At 36.0% G+C, this 21,039-nt stretch overlaps 1 protein-coding gene across 1 annotated transcript in view; it reads left to right on the forward strand.

Moving 5' to 3' along the window:
* Positions 1-21,039, forward strand: part of DNAH7 (dynein axonemal heavy chain 7) — a 4,771,155-nt gene that overhangs the window by 4,326,663 nt on the left and 423,453 nt on the right. Inside the window, exon 57 of the mRNA XM_044073696.1 lies at positions 16,085-16,315. Within this exon, the coding sequence (XP_043929631.1) occupies positions 16,085-16,315 (231 nt within the window). The remainder of the gene's footprint in view (positions 1-16,084; positions 16,316-21,039) is intronic.

The raw sequence follows: 21,039 nt of genomic DNA on the forward strand, positions 1-21,039 counted from the left end.
GACCCAGGTTATTTTAGACACATCAGACTCACCAACCTTATATGCCAAGCCACGGAATGTATCATAGCATACATCACTGCTGTAGACCTACACAACTTAAACTGATCTGGACACCACTCAGTCTGGTTTTGTGAAGGGCAGGTCCTGTCTCCTGAATGTAGTAAACTTATTTGAAAAGGTTAATGAAGCTGTAGACAATGGTCAGTTTGGCATGCTGCTTCTCTTGACCTGGTCAAGTCTTTTGATGCTGTTCCAGTGCTGGTTTTATTGAAAAGTGAGACACTTAATGTAAACCTATACATTGCCCACTTGATTGCAAGCTAGCTTTTCAACAGATCCCAAGTAGAGAAAGTTGTTGGTGCCCTCTCTGAATGTTAAATTGTAAGTAGTGGGGTATCATAGGGATTAGTGTTGGGCCCTATCCTGCTTGGCATTTATTTTGCAGACATCCAAGCCTATATCCCTGAGGTTTGGCTGACCAAGTTTGTTGATGATTACCAGCTGGGCACTATTTTCTACACACCCACTGATATTAAACTTACCAGAAAGGACTGGAATATGCTTATACCTGGTGTGTTGAAAGCAGTCTCAAGCTGAATGCAAAAAAAAATCTACATAGCAGCCTTCAGCAAATCAATTTCTTGATGACTACTAGGTGGGCACTGTTATCTGCTCATCTACTGATATTAAACTGTACCAACAGTGACTGAAATATCCATACATCTGGCATACTGAATGCAGTCTCAAGCTAAATGCACAAACATTCTATATAGTAGATTAAAAAAAACAGCTGTTCCTTCCTCATATGTAATAACTGGTACACCGCTTTAAACCGATACAGTCATGGGGGACCCGGTTACTTAAGTATGCAACTCTTTCTCATTCAGTCATCATGTTTTACCATTGTCAGGAAATTCTTCTAGCTAGCCCAGTTAATTTCCAGAGAAATATTTTCAAGATCTGAAGAAGTCATCTTACCATTGTAGTTATCCCTTATCAGACCTATCATCAAATACAGTGCCCCTTTGGTATATACAAGTCCAAGCTCAAGTGGAAAGGGCCCAAAAATTTTAACCAGAAAAAAATAAAGGCCTTAAATCCTTCAATTATCCCAATGAGTTAACATAATCCTTTTTATATACCCAGTAACCTACCAGCTCTCCTGAGGTGACCTCCTTTTTCTTTCAATACCTGTGACTATACAAACACCCATACTAAGGATCTGAATTTACATTTACAAGTAAACAAGACCAACTGGAGGGATAGGTTCCTACTTCAGTGTATTCCCAGCCTATGGAATAAGTTACCATTACAAGTTAAGCAAAGTACTACTTATTTGCCTTTTTTTGATAATTGAATGGGTAGGCACCAGTTTACAACAGAGTTATGTACAAAGCTGCTTGATGTAGGAAGTGAACATCTTTAAGTACCCTTAAAGGGTGGAAAGAACTATTAAGTGTGTCTACTTAAAGGTGTACATGGCTAAGCATCTTATGGTCCCTGTGATAGTTTATCTAGTATTATTCCTATTTTCCTATGTTTGTGTGTTCCTCAGAGATACTACTCCCAAAACATTCCCCTTCTTTGGAATAGATGCCCCCTTCATATTAATCAAAATAGCTCCCTAACTTTTTTCCAACACTACATGGATGAATAGCTAGGAAGCCTTGCATACACAGCTGGGCTGACAACACAAACCATTATGGAAAGGGGGTGACATAGTAGGTATTGCATTGGGTAGATTGCAAATGATCCACCAGAATCAACTGTCTAGTATTAAGCGATGAATCTATGAATACAGGATGACATTCATTAGCAACTCATATCATTATTTCTCTATGCTAAGAGCTGGCAGTTCTTTCCTAAAAGGGGGAGGGGGATTTTCTGAGTTTTTTAATTTAATTTCCTTGAATATGTATAATATCATTTTTATGGGAGGCATAGCTCTTTATGTTGTTGAAAGAGGAGTATTTCCTAGTTAATTGTTTATATTTCTGTAATTTTCATTGCTGAACTGTGTTTTGATTTCCACGTTTTACTGTTTTGTGTTTAGTAGCAGATACAAGCTTGTATTTAGGTTTGAGTAAGGTATTCTAGTGAGGCTTGTTGTGGTGGTGGCTGCTATATATATATATATATTTGTCTGTCTGTCTATCCTCTCTCTCTCACTGTGTGTGCGTGTGTGTGTGTGTGTGTGTGTGTGTGTGTGTGTGTGTGTGTGTGTGTGTGTGTGTGTATATATATATATATATATATATAAAATGTGTCACATGATGTGCTGAAGAAGAGACAGTGGTTGTTTGCCCCCTACTCAGAAGTATATATTTATTTTAATTTTCACTGCTTAATTTTATTAATTCTTCTGTGTTTTAGGGAGTGGGATAGTGTTTTGTTATGCTTACTAAGCCATACTTAATTGTTAGTGTCAAAATGAAGGGGGTTGCTGTTTTCTCAGTTCCTGAAGCTTCCTCTCAGTAAGAGAAAATACTCACAATGAACTACCATATTGTTTGTACCTAAGCATACATTATTTCTCTGAGTTATGAATTATTTGGGAATGGCAAAGTAAGCATCTGTGTCATGCAGGTGAATACAAACTCAGCAAAGTAACTAGAATCTTACAGTGTCAGGAAACAGCAGCTATTCAGAAGGCCAGTATTTCTAAAAATGTGTGTGCGCGCGTACGTATACATGCCATCTATGCAAGCATGCACACATTGCAGCTTTGAGACAGCACACAAAGTGATACATGGCACCAGTATGAAACTAAAAACAGGGAGATCTACAGCAAGCAACTTAGAAAAAAGAGGTAATCAGAGGTCCATGTCTAATATTAAATGTAAGCATACTGATTGCAAAACAAGGTTGCATAGGCTTATAACAGGCTTATAACAGTTGTCAAATGCCAGCATTGCAAACAAATGTTAACTGCAGCGAGCAAATTGTTTTAATAAACTTTTTTCCCCCCGGGGATATGTACTAATACTTGCATTACCTGTGCTCCAAAGAAGTAAAGTGATCAAGCAATTAGTGCAGAGGATTAAACAATCAGGGTCTACTTATTAGTTTCCCTCAAGTGATTGGCAGTGCCCTGTATAGCCATAAACACTCTGAGTTGACATTTTTCCTATAAAACTACCATTGTAATTTCACCAATACCTAGTTACACACAGGGCAATCAGTTTGCAGTGACGAGCACTGCCCCCAGAGTTGCAAACTGGACACTCCTTAACATTACTTTTTATTCTCACTTCAACTATCTAATCAGTAAAAAAGTCTGTTGCCATGGATATGAACTTTCCCATTATCTCCATTACCAGCTTGGTAGATATGGGCATCCTAAGGCAATGTAGAAATTGCCTCATGTTTACTAATAACCAGTTGATTCTCAAAGAAACTGATATGATATGTGAGAGATGTATTTACACAGTGTCACTGAAGGCAAAGCTCTCACTTAAAAGCACTCCTAATGTCAGTCAGGTTGTCAGTAGTACACATGCTGCACCCATCACACACAATTCAAAGCAGATACATAGATCCAAGTATGCTACAGCACTTAAATGTAACCTTCCTAAGTCCAAAAGACCTCCTAGAGGAAGTATACTTAACAAATACCCTCAGCAAACTCAAATGCACTGTTTCAGAACAACACCCACATTAACATATACAGCCACATCTCATTGAGCCTCTACTCCTAAGCCCATAAGGCAAGTGACCACACAATCCAACATTCTGGTCATTGAAGACCCCCATTGTGAGACACGCTGATGTCCCTCTCACCAGGCTGAGTAAGGAGAAATCAGTCCAACAAGAACCAGACCAGCTCGATACCAGGAACTGCAAGTCCACCAAATATTAACAAATAATGCTGACAATAGTTTACCTAGGTTTCGTTTTTATTATACAGACTTCTTCAGAACAACTACCCTTCACAATCACATTTCTTATATATACTCCCTTCCAAAATCAATTGACACACTCAATTTTCCAATTATTCAATTACCTATTAAATTAATAAATAAATTACATAATTAATTACTTACATTTATACACTAAATAGTACGTCATAAATTAATATAATGTATTAAAAAGGCTTTTTTAAAAGCTTTCTTTAAAAATGTACCAATCACACCACCACAAATAAATAAAATATATATATATATATTGTATATAGATTCATAGATTCATAGATTCATAGATTAGTATATCTCATAAATGCATCAACAGTAGACAATTTGTTTCACCCTAAAATATGTTTTAATTTTAAAATAGGAACTATACTTATATTTTCATTAATACCCGGAAAAACTGTGGCATCCAACCTCAGTTGCCATTTCATTTCACATATATCCAAATGTACATCCAGGACAGCACCCTGGCTGTCCTTAATTTGTTGTATTGTACAAAACTTAACTTCATGTCCTGGGTATTGCTCAATATGCCTGACCAAAGCATTGGGATTCCTCATATGCTTAATATCTAAAATATGTTCACTTATTCTCTCCCTAATGCTTCTACACGTTTTCCCTATATAGAAGGCAGGGCAATGAACACATTTCCCTATGTCAACTATGTTTTTACTGTGACAAAGTGTCCATAAATGTTTATGGGTACGTCCCCCACGGTGATTTATTGACCAGTAGTTAAAATATATTTACATGTACTACATCTTCCGGATTTGAAATTTCCTTTTACTCTATTTGTCTGACTGCTGTTGTACTAGACTGACATCCCATTTCTAATAATTGTTTGAAAGACTTTTCTTTTCTAAACACATTTTTAGGGGCCTTCCATAATTTGTCCCATACATTACTATCTAATTTTAATAATTTCAAATTTTTCTGTATAATGCTCACTATATAATCAGTATCATAATTCTATGTATTTATACAAATATCTGCTCTGTCATATCCTTTTTATCATTTCTAATTTTTTTGTTGTTGCCGTTGATGTATTCACTTTTACATTCTCATTCTCATTATTCTTTAGTATTGCCAAAGAGCCACCACTATTCCTTTTACTTTATAAATATATTTTTATATTAAAAAAATATATATTAAAATATATATTTTATACTTTAGTAAAAACTCGTATGTATGAACAAGATCGTATAAATATATTCATCACCCTTATGGAAATAGTGTTAAAAAATAATTTCATATTTTTTGAAGGTCAATATTATAAACAGATTACTGGGGTAGCAATGGGGGCTGCTTGTGCTCCCATTTATGCCAATTATATAATGTCCTTCTGGGAAGAAGAATATGTGCTCACTAGTGAATATAATAAGTATATTCAGCAATATACTCATTTTTTGGACGACATATTTGTGGTTTGGGAAGGGGGCATTGAGAATATGGAAGCTTTCATACATTACATAAACCATACAGTTGACTTTTTCAAGTTCACTTTTGAGTATAGTAAAACTGAGTTGTCATATTTAGATGTTAAATTAAAAGTGGACCAGTCTAAAAAATGCTTGACATCTGGAATACATAGAAAATCCACTTTTTCAAATTCATATTTGAATTACCAGAGCTGGCATCCTAATCAACAGAAAAAAGCAATAGTAAAAGGTCAAATGGTTAGGGCAGCCAGAATGGTAAGTGAACATCAGGAATTTCTTAATGAAGTGGAGTTCATAAGAAATATGTTTATTAGACGGGGTTATCCAGTTTTATTATGTGACTCCATTAAGGATGAAATTATGCATAAAAGGAATAGTGGTGGCTCTGTGGCAATACTAAAGAATAATGAGAATGAGAATGTAAAAGTGAATACATCAACAGCAACAACAACAAAAATTAGAAATGATAAAAAGGATATGACAGAGCAGATATTTGTATAACTACATATAATTATGATACTGATTATATAGTGAACATTATACAGAAAAATTGGAAATTATTAAAATTAGATAGTAATGTATGGGACAAATTATGGAAGGCCCCTAAAAATGTGTTTAGGAAAGGAAAGTCTTTCAAACAATTATTAGAAATGGGATGTCAGTCTAGTACCAACAGCAGTCAGACAAATAGAGTAAAAGGAAATTTCAAATCCGGAAGATGTAGTACATGTAAATATATTTTAACTACTGGTCAATAAATCACCGTGGGGGACGTACCCATAAACATTTATGGACACTTTGTCACAGTAAAAATGTAGTTTACATAGGGAAATGTGTTCATTGCCATGCCTTCTATATAGGGAAAACGTGTAGAAGCATTAAGGAGAGAATAAGTGAACATATTTTAGATATTAAGCATATGAGGAATACCAATGCTTTGGTTAGGCATATTGAGCAATACCCAGGACATGAAGTTAAGTTTTGTACAATACAGCAAATTAAGAAGGACAGTCAGGGTGCTGTCCTGGATGTACATTTGGATATATGTGAAATGAAATGGCAACTGAGGTTGGATGCCACGGTTTTTCCGGGTATTAATGAAAATATAAGTATAGTTCCTATTTTAAAATTAAAACATATTTTAGGGTGAAACAAATTGTCTACTGTTGATGCATTTATGAGATATACAATATATATATATATATTTTATTTTATTAATTTGTGGTTTTGTGATTGGTACATTTTTAAAGAAAGCTTTTAAAAAAGCCTTTTTAGTACATTATATTAATTTATGATGTACTATTTAGTGTATAAATGTAAGTAATTATGTAATTTATTTATTAATTTAATAGGTAATTGAATAATTGGAAAATTGAGTGTCAATTGATTTTGGGAGGGAGTGTATATAAGAAATGTGATTGTGAAGGGTAGTTGTTCTGAAGAAGTCTGTATAATAAAGATGAAACCTAGGTAAACTATCGTCAGCGTTATTTGTTAATATTTGGTGGACGAGAAAGGTGCTTGGTGTGACATCTGGACAGAGGAAGGAGGACAAGGAGACCTGGTGGTGGAATGAGGAAGTACAGGAGAGTATACAGAGGAAGAGGCTGGCGAAGAAGAAGTGGGATTGTCAATGAGATGAAGAAAGTAGACATGAGTATAAGGAGATGAGGCACATGGCAAAGAGAGAGGTGGTGAAAGCTAAGGATAAGGCATATGGAGAGTTGTGTGAGAGATTGGACACTAAAGAGGGAGAAAAGGACCTTTACCGATTGGCTAGACAGAGGGACAGAGCTGGGAAAGATGTGCAGCAAGTAAGGGTGATAAAGGATAGTGAGGGAAAGGTACTCACAAGAGAGGAGAGTGTGTTGAGTAGATGGAAAGAGTATTTTGAGAGGCTGATGAATGAAGAAAATGACAGAGAGAGAAGGTTGGATGATGTGGGGATAGTGAATCAGGAAGTGAAACAGATTAGCAAGGAGGAAGTAAGGACAGCTATGAAGAGGATGAAGAATGGAAAGGCTGTTGGCCCAGATTACATCCCAATGGAAGCATGGAGATGCTTAGGAGAAATGGCAGTGGAATTTTTAACTAGATTGTTTAATGAAATTTTGGAAAGTCAGAGGATGCCCGAGGAGTGGAGAAAAAGTGTTTTGGTACCTATCTTTAAGAATAAGGGTGATGTGCAGAGCTGCAGTAACTACAGAGGGATAAAATTGATCAGTCACAGCTTGAAGTTATGGGAAAGAGTAGTAGAAGCTAGGTTAAGAAGGGAGGTGATGATTAGTGATCAGCAGTATGGTTTCATGCCAGGCAAGAGCAATACAGATGCAGTGTTTTGCTCTGAGAGTGTTATTGGAGAAATACAGAGAAGGTCAGAAGGAGTTGCATTGTGTCTTTGTAGACTTGGAGAAAGCATATGACAGGGTGCCTAGAGAAGAGTTGTGGTATTGTATGAGGAAGTCGGGAGTGGCACAGAAGTATGTAAGAGTGGTACAGGATATGTACGAGGGTACTGTGACAGTGGTGAGGACTGCAGTGGGAGTGACAGATCCATTTAAGGTGGAGGTGGGATTACATCAAGGATCAGCTCTGAGTCCTTTCTTATTTGCAGTGGTGATGGACAGGTTGACAGATGAGACTATGATGTTTGCAGATGACATTGTGATCTAAAGTGAGAGTAGGAATCAGGTTGAGGAGACTCTGGAGAGGTGGAGATATGCTCTAGAGAGCAGAGGAATGAAGGTCAGCAGGGCTAAGACATAATATATGTGTGTAAATGAGAGGGAGGGTAGAGGAATGGTAAGGATGCAGGGAGTAGAGTTGGTAAAGGTGGACAAGTTTAAGTACTTGGGATCAACAGTTCAGAGTAATGGGGAATGTGGAAGAGAGGTGAAGAAGAGAGTACAGGCAGGGTGGAATGGGTGGAGAAGAGTGTCAGGAGTGATTTGTGACAGACTGGTACCAGTAAGAGTGAAAGGGAAGGTCTACAAGAGGGTAGTGAGGCCAGCTATGTTATATGGGTTGGAGACAGTGGCATTGACCAAAAGGCAGGAGTCAGAGCTGGATGTGGCAGAGTTAAAGATGTTAAGATTTGCACTTGGTGTGACTAGGATGGATAGGATTAGGAATCAGTATATTAGAGGGTCAGCTCATGTTGGACAGTTTGGAGACAAAGCAAGAGAGATGAGATTGGGTCGGTTTGGATATGTGCTGAGGAGGGATGATGGGTATTTTGGGAAAAAGATGCTAAGGATGGTGCTGCCAGGTAAGAGGAAAAGAGGAAGGCCTAAGATAAGGTTTATGGATGTGGTGGGAGAGGACATGCAGGCGGTTGGTGTGACAGAGCAAGATGCAGAGGATAGGAAGAAATGGAATGAGATGATCCGCTGTGGCGACCCCTAATGGGGAACGCCGAAAGATGATGATGATGATGGTGGTGGACTTGCAGTTCCTGGTATCAAGCTGGTCTGGTTCTTGTTGGAGTGATAGTTCGTGAAGAGTGCATTTTCAGTTTTGAGTAAGGAGAAAGTCATGGTATGTATCTTATCAGGGTTGAGGATCTGCCACGTTATGCACATACACAGGTCATTAGAACACAAGTACCAGTATGACTCAGTCATAGTCCATGTGGCTCTAAATTACCTGAGATGTACCTCCCGAGACTTTATGAAGAGAGACATCATGAATCTCTTGGAAAATGTGTCCCAGGCAGCTATGAGCCTAGCATTGAGCAGCATTTTACCTTCTCCAAGAATAATGTCACAATACGAACAAAAGATGACCGACTTTAATAACTGGCTTAGTTTCTGGTGTCATTCTAAGGAGGTGCAATATTTGTCAGTGTGGAAGGAGATGGTCAACAGACCATGCGGCTTTGCCAGGGTTGGTCTGCACCTCTCCCCTCTAGACTTTTGAATATTAGCTAAAACATTGTCCTTCCCCATAAATGCTGAACTGAAAGTACTGCTGACATAGCAAATCAAAACAAAGAGAATCTAAAGGTGTTATTACTCAATGCTAGAAGTCTAAACAAAAACTCCCTAGCTCTCATCACCCTAGAGAATGCTGACGTCTGCACGGCCACTGAGACATGGTTTAAAGCCATGGAGAGCACACTGACAGTGCAAGGTTATAATGCCTTCCACATATTTAGAACAGCTACAATACAGACGAGGACTAAAGGTGGAGGTGTCTTGATCTACATCAGAAATAAATATACCTCAAGGCTGGTCAAACATGATAATGCACTTAAGCTTCTCCACATTCCAATCACCATAGGCAAAATCCCATACCACTTCCTTGCTAGCTATAGGTCCCTCTCTATAACCCAGGAAACCCATAAAAAGTATTTAAAATGATTGGAAACACTACTTACCATCCAACCCAAAGCCATATTCATGGGAGACTTTAATTACCACACTATTAACTGGGATTGTGTACAACACCAAACATACAGGCACAGAGATTCCTGGATTTTGTAAACACAAACTTCCTGAATCAGATTGTCAGTACACCAATGCGGGGTGCAACCATACTGAATCTGGTCCTCACTAATATGGGAGAGTGCTGCACAGCCCCTATTGTAATGCCTTATTTGATAAGGTCAGACCACAAAATTGTCTCATTTGAAGTAAAAATAAAAAACAGAACCCAGTTAACCCTGAAATATTCAGGAACTACTCTAGGGTTAACTTCCTACTATTAAGTGATAACCTGGCAAAATTTCAAGCCCACATAAACCCTGAGAATACTGTTGCCTATGCAGAACTGTTCACAGAAACCCTATATAACCATGTTAATAGCTGCATGGAGGCAGCTGTACCCACCAGGAAGAAGTACAGAACTATCTCAAAAAACAAGATGCCCTGATGGAATCACAACAACAGTAGGCTGTATAACAGAAGGAAGAAAATCATGGCAAAAATCAGACAGTAGCATACCTCTCAACTTTTTTTCTTATTAATTCTTGGACAAATCCAAACATAGTGCAGGAATAAAGGATCAACAATTATGATTGTTTTTAAATGCTACTGTAATGCATTTAAAAAATTACTAAGTAAAAAAGTGAAACTGCACTGCAAAAAAAAAAAACAACCAAAAAACTGGAAAAGTGCAGGCAGGGAATACTCCAAACTGTAAAGGTAAAATCACCTTGCTTAACGAAACATCCACTTCCAAACAGCAAAAAACAAAGCAAAATAACAGCACAAGCATTAACGCAATCAATACAGCAGAACACGTCATTCACAAACAGCTTGACTTCTAATAGTAAGCCATTAATTGCCTTTATTGCTCTTAAATTATCTATTAAAAAACCAAACTAGCTAATAACAATCGCAGAAGAAGAATTCAAACACACTAATCAATACAATACATCAGGCATTAATATATTAATTAGACATATTGTTGAATCTCTATACATACATTACACACAAATTAAATAAAAAATCAGGGGATTCACCACTTTCCACATTTAAAATTAATCATAAATGTAAAATGTTAAAAATTACCCTAACTAACACCCTAAACCACCAAAATCTAAATTATTAAAAATATATATATATATATATATATATATATATATATAAATACCCATTAATACCCATTATAAATATCATATCAGTACTAAATGCATAGAAAAATCAATGGATACAAGTGTAGTGGTGCCACTCTATCACAAATGTACAACAGCACTATTTCACATGTAATTTTAAATAATTTTAAAGTTAAATAAAGTCATCCCTTCATTTAAACCATGTGTTCCCTTAAGCCCTTGTATTCTAATAATTCTAACCTTATGTATTCTAACAATTCTTATCAACCTCCTCCTATCCTTCCTTCATAACCTTGCTCTAAAACCCTTTTTAGAAATTTATACCTTGCATCAGATCATGCTTTGCTTATATAAAATATTGGTTTCTTTCAGAATACGCTTCGCATAGATGTTCAGAATACTGCCTCTCAAACCTCTGTTTTACCCACATAGAATGTAAATTATTTTGACATTGTGCCAGGTAAATTAATCCTTACTACTTCACAACCAAATTTCACTACTTATCCATCTATTTCTACTTTATTTCTATTCTCATTCATAATATATTCACATTGGTGGCACCTCCATACCATTTATTTTCTTCCTCCCATTTATGATATATATTTTCACTATATAATATTACCTATTACTACTTTTCAAAAGCATTTTTTTTCATGTTAAATGAATTTTAATTACTAGGATTTGGTCTAATTTGGATTTTTTTAATTATACCGATAATACTCTGGCCAAAATATTCCCATTCTCTCTGAAATAAAAACAACCTTAAAATTATTCCATTATATTCCAATAATAATAAAATTTGATAATCACTGTTGTTATATGTTGTTGTTGTTATCCTCTGTATGACAGATGGGTCCCTGACACAATCTGCCTATGGGTCTGAATACTTCTCTCCTACCTCCATAATTCCTAATACAAACTGCAACTCCACTTGGTATTTCCTTTCCATAAACATCTTCTCCAGTAGGGCTTCCATAAACAGCTGATTCGACTCAAACAAGTCATCCGGCTACATCTCACTGTCCTTTTACAACATTTAAAAAATTAATAAAACAACAGATTGTACATCGACATGTATTTTCTGAACAATAGGGAGTATGAAACTGTAATGTATGCCATTATTTACTGACTGTAATCATCAGCGATTTACAAGAAAATCAAAAAAATTATGAGGGACAGAGCAAAATCAGAGACATTTTGCAGAATCACTGACAGCTGAGATATATGGACAATATGCAGAAATAAAGTGCTCCCCATGTAGAACTAATACCTTTTAGCTTTTAGATAACGGTTTTGCCACACTTTCTGTTTGTAGTTGTAGCAGAGAAAACTTCTAACAGCTTTTAAGTGTTATTTTACCTTCTTCTGCTGTTCTTTGTTAGCTTCACTGTCCTTTGTTATTCCCTAGTGCAAGACAGATCTTAACAAGGTTTTGTTAAGCACCCCTAAGCACTGTTAAGATCATGTCTCATGCTCGGATAGTGCCCAACAAGTTTATTTTTTGACATTTTTTTTGTGTGTAATCACTGTGCTTTATTCACTTCAAAAAATAAATCATCAATAAAGTGTGCATGAAAAATCATTCAAACTCAGGCAGAGGGAACAAAAAGCTATTTTCTCCACTATTTAAAACCAGATTTTCAAACGTGGCTACAGCTGTGACCCTCCCCCACCCTCACCTCCATTGCAACAGCACTGTGTTGCTGGTAAAAAAAAAATGACCTTTAAACATGAAAACATTATTGATTGATATCAATTCCGTTAGGTTATACATCATTATAGTTTCACTATTTGGAAATATAGTTCGTAGATTCATAAGTCATTGCTAGGCTGTTGAACCAGAGGACCCTTTGTAGCTTAGCCAGAATGCTCCAAACCATGGGTACTCACTAGCATGACTAACCTATATTTAGTTTTGACCCCTTTGAATGAGGGTTTGAGGGGCCAGACCCAGGGTGTATTTACAATTGCTCTTCCATTCATCCAGGTTATACTTAAAGATGGTCAGTGATCCACTCTTTGCTTTACACTCAAATGAAGTCTTTTCCATAAAAGAGGCATTCTCTGGCATATATATCTATCTCACCAGTAGGTCCTATCTATGTATCGGTGGAAGTTAAGATCTCTTGAGCAGGTGTTGAGGGTGTTATTAATTTTGTAGATGTGCAGGAGGCCATATTGGGGAAATGCAGTGGTCTCTCAAGCTAGGTAATATGCTTAGACAGGTACATACCAAAGTGGTAATTATACTGTTATGGGTCTGACGAGAGAAGAATGATAACTTCCTTAAGTGTGAAAGAAATACCCCTGGTGATTAATCTTGCACGTTAGAAGGATTTTCTAACAGCCACAGGTCCTTGATCTCAGCCTTGACAACATTAAAATAAATGCCAAAGAAAAGTGGCCCTAGGACTAATCTCTGAAGGATACCACTGGTAACTACTCTTGTCAAAGAGAGTGCACCTCTTGTATGAATAGATTTGAGTCTTTCATTGAAACGGTTTGCTATCCAGCGGGTAACATAGAGATTTACAGTTACTTTGATTAGTTGACAATAATGCCAGAATGTGAGATGGTATCAGAGGCTTTTGCCAGGTCCAGGTAGGCAGTGTGAACTAATTTCTTTAAGTCTAATTCATGCGTGACAAGTTGAAAGAAATCAACAAGGTTCAGCGGGTAGGATCTGCCTTTAACAAATCCAAATTGCTTGGGTCCAGGGTTTGTAGACTGCATATGTCCTTGTCAATAAGTTCTGTAATGATGTGTTCCTTGCTTTGCACATAAGGCTGGTGAGACATAGGTCAATAATTTCTTGGATCAGTAGGGGAACCTCCTTTGTGGAGTGAAATGACTACTGCAATTCTCCATTCCTCTGGCATGAATTCAGTGCAGAGGCTGAAGATGAATAGGCTTAGTAGTGAATCTACGAGACAGTGACTGGTGCTGACAAGAAGGCAACCTGGCACATTATCGGAACCCATGGAGCAAGTGTTTTAGTCTTCAGAAAGAACATTCAGGAGCTTCAGCGAGGAAATCAGAAGAGGTGTACTAATAAGTTAGAGAATGTTAGCGGGAGATCAGAGAGAGAATGTTAGAGCTAGGTGCACTAGATAAAAAGTCTGACCATTTCCAAGTCCCTATTCTGGGGGTATCACAGCATATAAAGATGTAAGACGTAATGTCAACCATGATTAGAAAAGTGCCTGACTGGGCATCTTGTAAATTAAGCCTGCTTAACTTGTATAAAAAATCCCTGAAATGTTTTATCTAAGAAAGTGTACCTTGAGTTACCTTATTCAATAAGCTGCCCAAGTACAAATACATGCTTAATGTTTTGGACCCAAACACAGACATAATAGGATGAAACAGTGAGTCACAAGGGTCCTAGTGTAATAGCAAAAACTGGTATTACAGAAAATGGAAGATGCCAAACATTTTATGTGGTTATGTCTAATAAGTTACTTAGGTAGTCACTTGGAAAATTTAAAAATTATTTCCAAGACTGAATGATTATATAAGCATTAAATGTGTTTTAAAGGCTAGACAGTTTCACCATTAACGGTTTATTTTATTAAACTGGTATTAATTTCAGGTATATTTTCCAAAGTGTTTACAGTAATTCTTGTCAATGTTTATTCATCACATCAAATGTTTCCTCTATAGTTAACTTAATGCTAATAGCATTTATAGTAATAGTGATCTTTTCAAATCACATTACTTTTTTGTAACTATTATTTAATATTGTATAATGTTAGCATTTCAATTCTGCTGCAGTCTTGTGTTACGATGAGAGTGTTTAACTGACATTAAATAAAGGTTATTCGTTTGTTGTCTACATCCATGGGTGTTTTTTGTACGTTGGTTCATTTCACTCTGACTGGGAAGAAGTCTTTTGCAGCCTAACAAATGCTATATATCTATATGTATATGCATCTGTATAGATACATAGATATGCGTGTGTGTGTACATTTTGTCCTCATTTTAGAATTTCCTAATGCTTGCTTGCTTGACATTTGGGTTTTGCTACAAATCAAAACATATACTTGATTTTAGATGCCCACATTTGCTAAACATAGCTAGGAATTATTTCAAAGGAACCAGTATTCTTTCTATTAAATAATCTTTATTGTGTTTATTTTCAGATTGTATGGAAAACACATCATTAATCACCTTTGTTAAATTATGGTGCAGTGCAGACAAAGCTACCTTTGGCTAATGAGGGACAAAGGAACTTACCATAAAGTACATAAATGTCGTTTTAGTGCATATTTTTAAATGAAAGGCAAAGTGTGCTAGAGTTTCAAAAGATAAAAGAATTGTGTCAAGCTCAACACTTAAAATCCCTTTTGCAGCAGCTGTACATTTTTTACTGTCCTGAGATCAGAGCAGCTGTGTCAGTTCACTTTATTTATCTCATATTGATTCAAATATATGCTCTGTATTTTATGTAAGTAACTCTAAAGAGTGCTGTTAATGAATGGAATTCCATCTTTAATTTGATTGTTGCAAGCCCAGCAGCATGCTGTTTTGTTAGTGCAGTGCAGGGGTGTGGTTGCAGTGTAAACCGTGTAAAAATTAATCTCTTTGTGTCAAACCATAGAGTTTATTTTTTTCTTCATTTTGTGTGACAAAGTCTAGTAACAAAGTTTGCGTTACTTTAACAAAATTTTAATGTGTTCTTCTGCATAATCTACTTACTGTGATTCAACATGTTTCTATTTAGAAATATTTCTGCCATGACTTCATGGAAATTTCAGCACTGATACAATGACTATCATGGAACACAAATCCTATGTAAATACCATACTGGATGCAATGTTACTGAAAATCCAGAGATCAAATTACAACTTCATGGAAGTATTGCAAAAACACTTATTTCATTTTATGCACATTCCACATTTTAGTTTTACATTAAATTCCATGACATTTCAAAAATTCCTTGAGATGTTATTTCTGTAGAATATGAAATTTCCCCAAAGAGCTACTACTTTTTATTGAAAGACATGAATGCATATTATATAGAACATAAATGCTAATAAACCTATCCAAGTTAATTGTAAAGTAGCTATCTGTAGACTGTAAGTATGCAAAACTATTGGACCTTTCAGTTCTGTGCTGAAGTCTTATTAAATTTAATGCACTTGAAAGAAAGTGTCAATTTAATTTTTTTATCTGTAAGTTCCCGTTCATCAGGTGGTGGTGGTAAGACAACGGATGAAGTTGTGTATGATGTTGCAGCTGATATTCTTAGCAAGCTTCCTTCAAACTTTGACACTGAAGCTGCCATGAGGAAGTACCCAACTGCATACAACCAGAGCATGAACACTGTACTTGTCCAAGAAATGGGTCGCTTCAATAAACTGCTCCATACAATCCGGGACTCATGCATAAACATACAGAAAGCAATTAAGGTGAGTAACAATAGTAATGATTGAAAACTTATATATGTCTGTGAAATGTTTCACAAAATGAAAGAACACGATTTTACTAGCTAGATAAAGAAATAAGTTTTATGATCAGTACTGGAGAACCCCATCTTTTCATACAAGTGATGAAAATACAATACAATACAGTTCTGTCATGTAAAAGAAAATGGTCAACATTTCTTCAACCTCACATAATTTTTCATTTTACCCATTTAGAATTTCAATGATTATATATAGTACCGTCCTAACTGCCTCTGTGTAAAATCCCTATAAGAATCAATGTGCTATAATGCAGATAACCAAAATACACAATTAGTCAATTTTCCTAAGAAAGCAAATAACCTAATGGAAGGAGTATCATTACTTGTTGAAAAGAATATTATAGCACACCAGTTCTTCAGCACTTATCCAAACTTGCATGTCAGACATTTGAGTGCTGAATTTCACTGTTTTGTTTAATGTATAAACACTTTGCATTTGGATTTCTCCAAGCAAGACATCTCTAATGATAGACTCCTCTATTCTCTTTTAGAAGCAAGCAGGCTGGTCCTGTGGTTGCATAATACTTGTGATGAGATTTATTTCATACAAACCAGTGGGCTTGAGACCTTTGTAATGATGGCATGGGGGGTCAACAGAACAGACAGAAAAAAGCATTTATTAAAAAAAATAAGAAATTCATGCTTACAGTAGAGGTGTTATATGGTAATGTCTTCCCTGTGGTTACACTAAATGGGAGATTTTGAATAGCTGATGGGGTGTTTTTTTATCCCCTGTTGTATAATGGTTTTATATTACTCATACAGTATAAATCTGTACTTGTGAGCACATAAATTGAATATAATTCTGGAAAAATAACTTTTTTTTTTCAAATTAGAATCTAGTGTAATTGCATTTAACCTCAGATACTATCAGTTTTGCTTGCATGAATTTCAGATATGTACAAATCCTGCTTACACAGATACAGCAGCTTAGTCTTGTTTCAGAGTCTCTTGTTTCACTGCTATTTTGTTGAGTGTACTCAAGTATGTTAATGCCACCTTATATTCAAAGTATACTGTCATTCCAGCTTATCTTAGCAGTAAATGACCATAAAATCACTGTTTCACAGCCTTTCAGCAGGAGGGCGTTCCTGACACCACCACCCTCCCCCTTCCTGATGTTGGTATTCTCTCTCTACACCCTCAATGTCTTACTGTACTATCATAAAGGTTGCACCTTTTCTGAGAAAAGGGGAACATCTCAATACTTTTTTCTATGCTGGTTCAACCTCAGTGGCCTTATATTTAGAAATCAGAGAGTGGATTCATATTTATCCATATGGGGGAGGGGTGTACCCTACTTGCAATAGCATTAGTAATTAAAACAACATCAGTTAAATATATTGTGATTGTCTGCCAAACAGTTGTGAAATTGCCCATGGTAGACCCTGCATCATAAATTTAAATTCAGTATACCAAAACAGACAAATTTTGTTTGTGCACAACTATTTTATCTGCTTGTGTGAAACACTTGGTTTCATTATTTTGACTGCATGGCAAAGCATTTTTTTAATTTATTATTTATTTTTGGGTAACCAGGTTGGTGGACTAGTACAATACCTTTTTCAGGCTATATGGCAAAGACAATACAGATATAAATATTCAAGATAAAACATAAATTTAAACTGATTTTAACATACATTTGCAATCAATTTAAAGATTAAAGTTTACATAAAAATAGAACATAAACAACTACTTGGAATTGTACAGTTTTCAAAACATAGGATATAAATCAATTGCCTGTAGCTATACTAAGAATAAATAAAGGCAAAATGGAAGAATGATGAAGCAGAACTAACAAAGAGTAGAGCACAAGAGACTATATGGACATTTGTCTGTATAAAACTATATGGAATTTACACAGTATAAAAAGTCATCAGTGTGTAGCAAATTGATCAATCATGCTAAAAGAACAGTTAGCCTTGTAGTAAGCAATATATTGACCTGCATTTCTAAAATGTGCATTTGTGCTGTTGAAATAGGTGTTCTTTTAGTTTTCTCTTGAAAATAGTTAGATTATTTATAAAGTATTTTTTTTTTGGGGGGGGGGACTTTTCCATACAGCAGGGGAAAGGTTGTAGAAAGACTTAATAGGAAGCTAGTGAGAAAGGAGGTCTGAAATTTTAAAGAAGATGAGGGTTACCAGTCAAGCTGGTAATTTTAAGATTTTATTCATGAATAATTGTTTAACAGTAATATTATTTGGATATTCTTGCCTGCCTTGGAACCTTTCTAAATGTATTTTTCCAAGCAAAACCCATGGCTTAGCTTGAGCCAAAGTAATTTTACTGCTCAGCAGTAACAAATATAGGATTGCAAAAAAAAAAAAACAGATTCCCCATAGCTGCTTGCTACTGCAATCACAAATTATAAAACAGAACATATCAGGACACCGTACTAAATTATCAGTGTGTTTGCTTGCATTTTATCCCTCTCTGCACAGATCTCTTTACTGAATTTTGTATTATGATATGCTGCCAGTTAGAGGCCTATAAAGAGGGTCTACTGCAAGTGCCTGAATTTGAAGCACTTGAAATCCACTCTCTCAAAGCTAGGGACTAGAGACTAGAGCATCTTGTAGTTCACTTAGGCTGCTTCTTGCACCCATACTCAAATATGAGTTTGAGTAGGCAGCTACTATGCATTACCCTAACACAATATTTAAGTTCAATCAAAATAAGTGGTGTGACAGCCATTGGGAGGGGATGGGAGGGAGATTTGGGGGTTAGGGAACAGAAGTGAAGTTTTGTGATTAGGGAGCGATCAGGAAATTTAGGTTTTTAGGTTGGTGTTGGAGTTTTAGGTTTAGGGAGCAATCGGGGACTTTACGGTTATGAAGGGGAAGTGGAGTTTTAGGGTAATGGAGTGATGTTTTGGGTTGAGAACTTAGTGGGAGTTCTAGGCTTAGGATTAGGGTTCTGATTGTGTTAGGGTTCTGATTGTGTTGTACAGTTGCATATGGTCAGGTTTTGGGAGGGCAACATAGAAATGGAAGGTCAGGCTAGTGGGAATTCGAGCACTTGCTTTTTCAAGCAACTAGCATCAAGTAAATATGTCATGAGTAACTAGCATGCAAGCATCTGTAGTAGACCTCTAAAGAAACGTGTCTTGGGTTAGCTTCCCAGTGAACTTCTCTGTTTGCTCTGCATATTCTGTTTCATCACAATATATGCATGTGAAATGTGTTTAGATGGTTCACTTTCTCCAACATGGCTGCTCTTTTCTTTTTACACTTTGGTGGCTACACTAAATCCTCTTCTGAGCAATATTTCCTGTTCTGTATTAGACTACTTTTATGTCGACATACAGTATACTGAACTTATTATTTACTTGATACTAATACTCCTATATCTGCAAATCTAAATTTCAGAATAACATGAGAAGCTGACCTCCTTTTGTAGTATAGAATAAGTGAGTTTTACATCTCATGTCTACATATTACTGTTTTTCACATGGGTTCGAATAAGCAGCCTGAAAGAAAAAGTTGACATCTGGTTTCTGAAAATCTGTTTTGAGATAAGGTGCCACCATCAATTTAAACTCAAATCTCATCATAGGTACTGATAATAACATTTCAAGCCACAATGCATGAAAAAGGCTCACTATTTTAATTATACCATTCTAAGAAACACACCTGTATGTTGTCAGAGAATTAGGGACAGTCCTGACCAAGAGTTACTGCCTGTATGAATTTTGCATGTTCTTCCTATATATATATATATATATATATATATATATATATATATATATATATATATATATATATAGGTTTTCTCCAAGTACTATGTTTCCGTCCCATCACCCAAAAGCAATTCTACATCATTTAGCATAACCATCATCATCAATCTCTTTTTTTCCTCCAATTTTCTACATGGGATCTGGTGTAATGTCAACTGTCTCCATTTTTCCTGCTTTATTGCCACTCCCCTACCTTCTTGACAGTCATACCTTACTGTCACAGGTCTTCTCTTACGCAGTCCTACCATCTCTTTGCTGGATACCATCATTTCTTCTTGGCTTCTTCCTGTCTGTCTCAAATCTTCTTCACCAGATTGTCTTCTGCTTTTCTACACATGTGTCCAAACTACTTTAATCTGCTCTCTTTGACCTTGTGGTCTATTATTGGAAATTAAATAATCTATTTAACAGTGAGTTCTTTAAGAAAGTTATATTGTATAAAAGGTTTGTGGATGATATAGTTTTGTTTTGGAATGGTACAGTCGGGGAACTAAATGAGTTTGTGAACTTTTTGGAAACCACGACTAGTTTTTTAAGATTTACGATGGAATACTCTGAGCTAAGCATTGATTTCTTGGATATTACCATAACGAAGGATTCTAATGGTTTTATATCCACAAACCTTTTTAGGAAGAAATGCTGGAAAAATACAATATTCGAATATGGCAGTATGCATCCCCATCATATATTCCCGAATGTGGTAAAAAGTCAGTTTATTAGGATAAGTAGGTTATGTAAAGAACCTATCCAGCTTAAAGAACAAGCGGATATATTACAAGATCTCTTTATAAATAGGGGATATATAAAACGAATATTGTAAGAAATATTAGGGAGAAAGTGCTAGGAGAAACAAATTCGACAGATAGTGATATTATAAATAATGATTTACATGTGGCTGAAAAACAAGGTGGGTGCTATTATAATTACAAA

Source organism: Protopterus annectens, chromosome 6.part0, assembly GCF_019279795.1.
Source record: "Protopterus annectens isolate FY-2018-M chromosome 6.part0, PAN1.0, whole genome shotgun sequence".
NCBI lineage: Eukaryota > Metazoa > Chordata > Ceratodontiformes > Protopteridae > Protopterus > Protopterus annectens.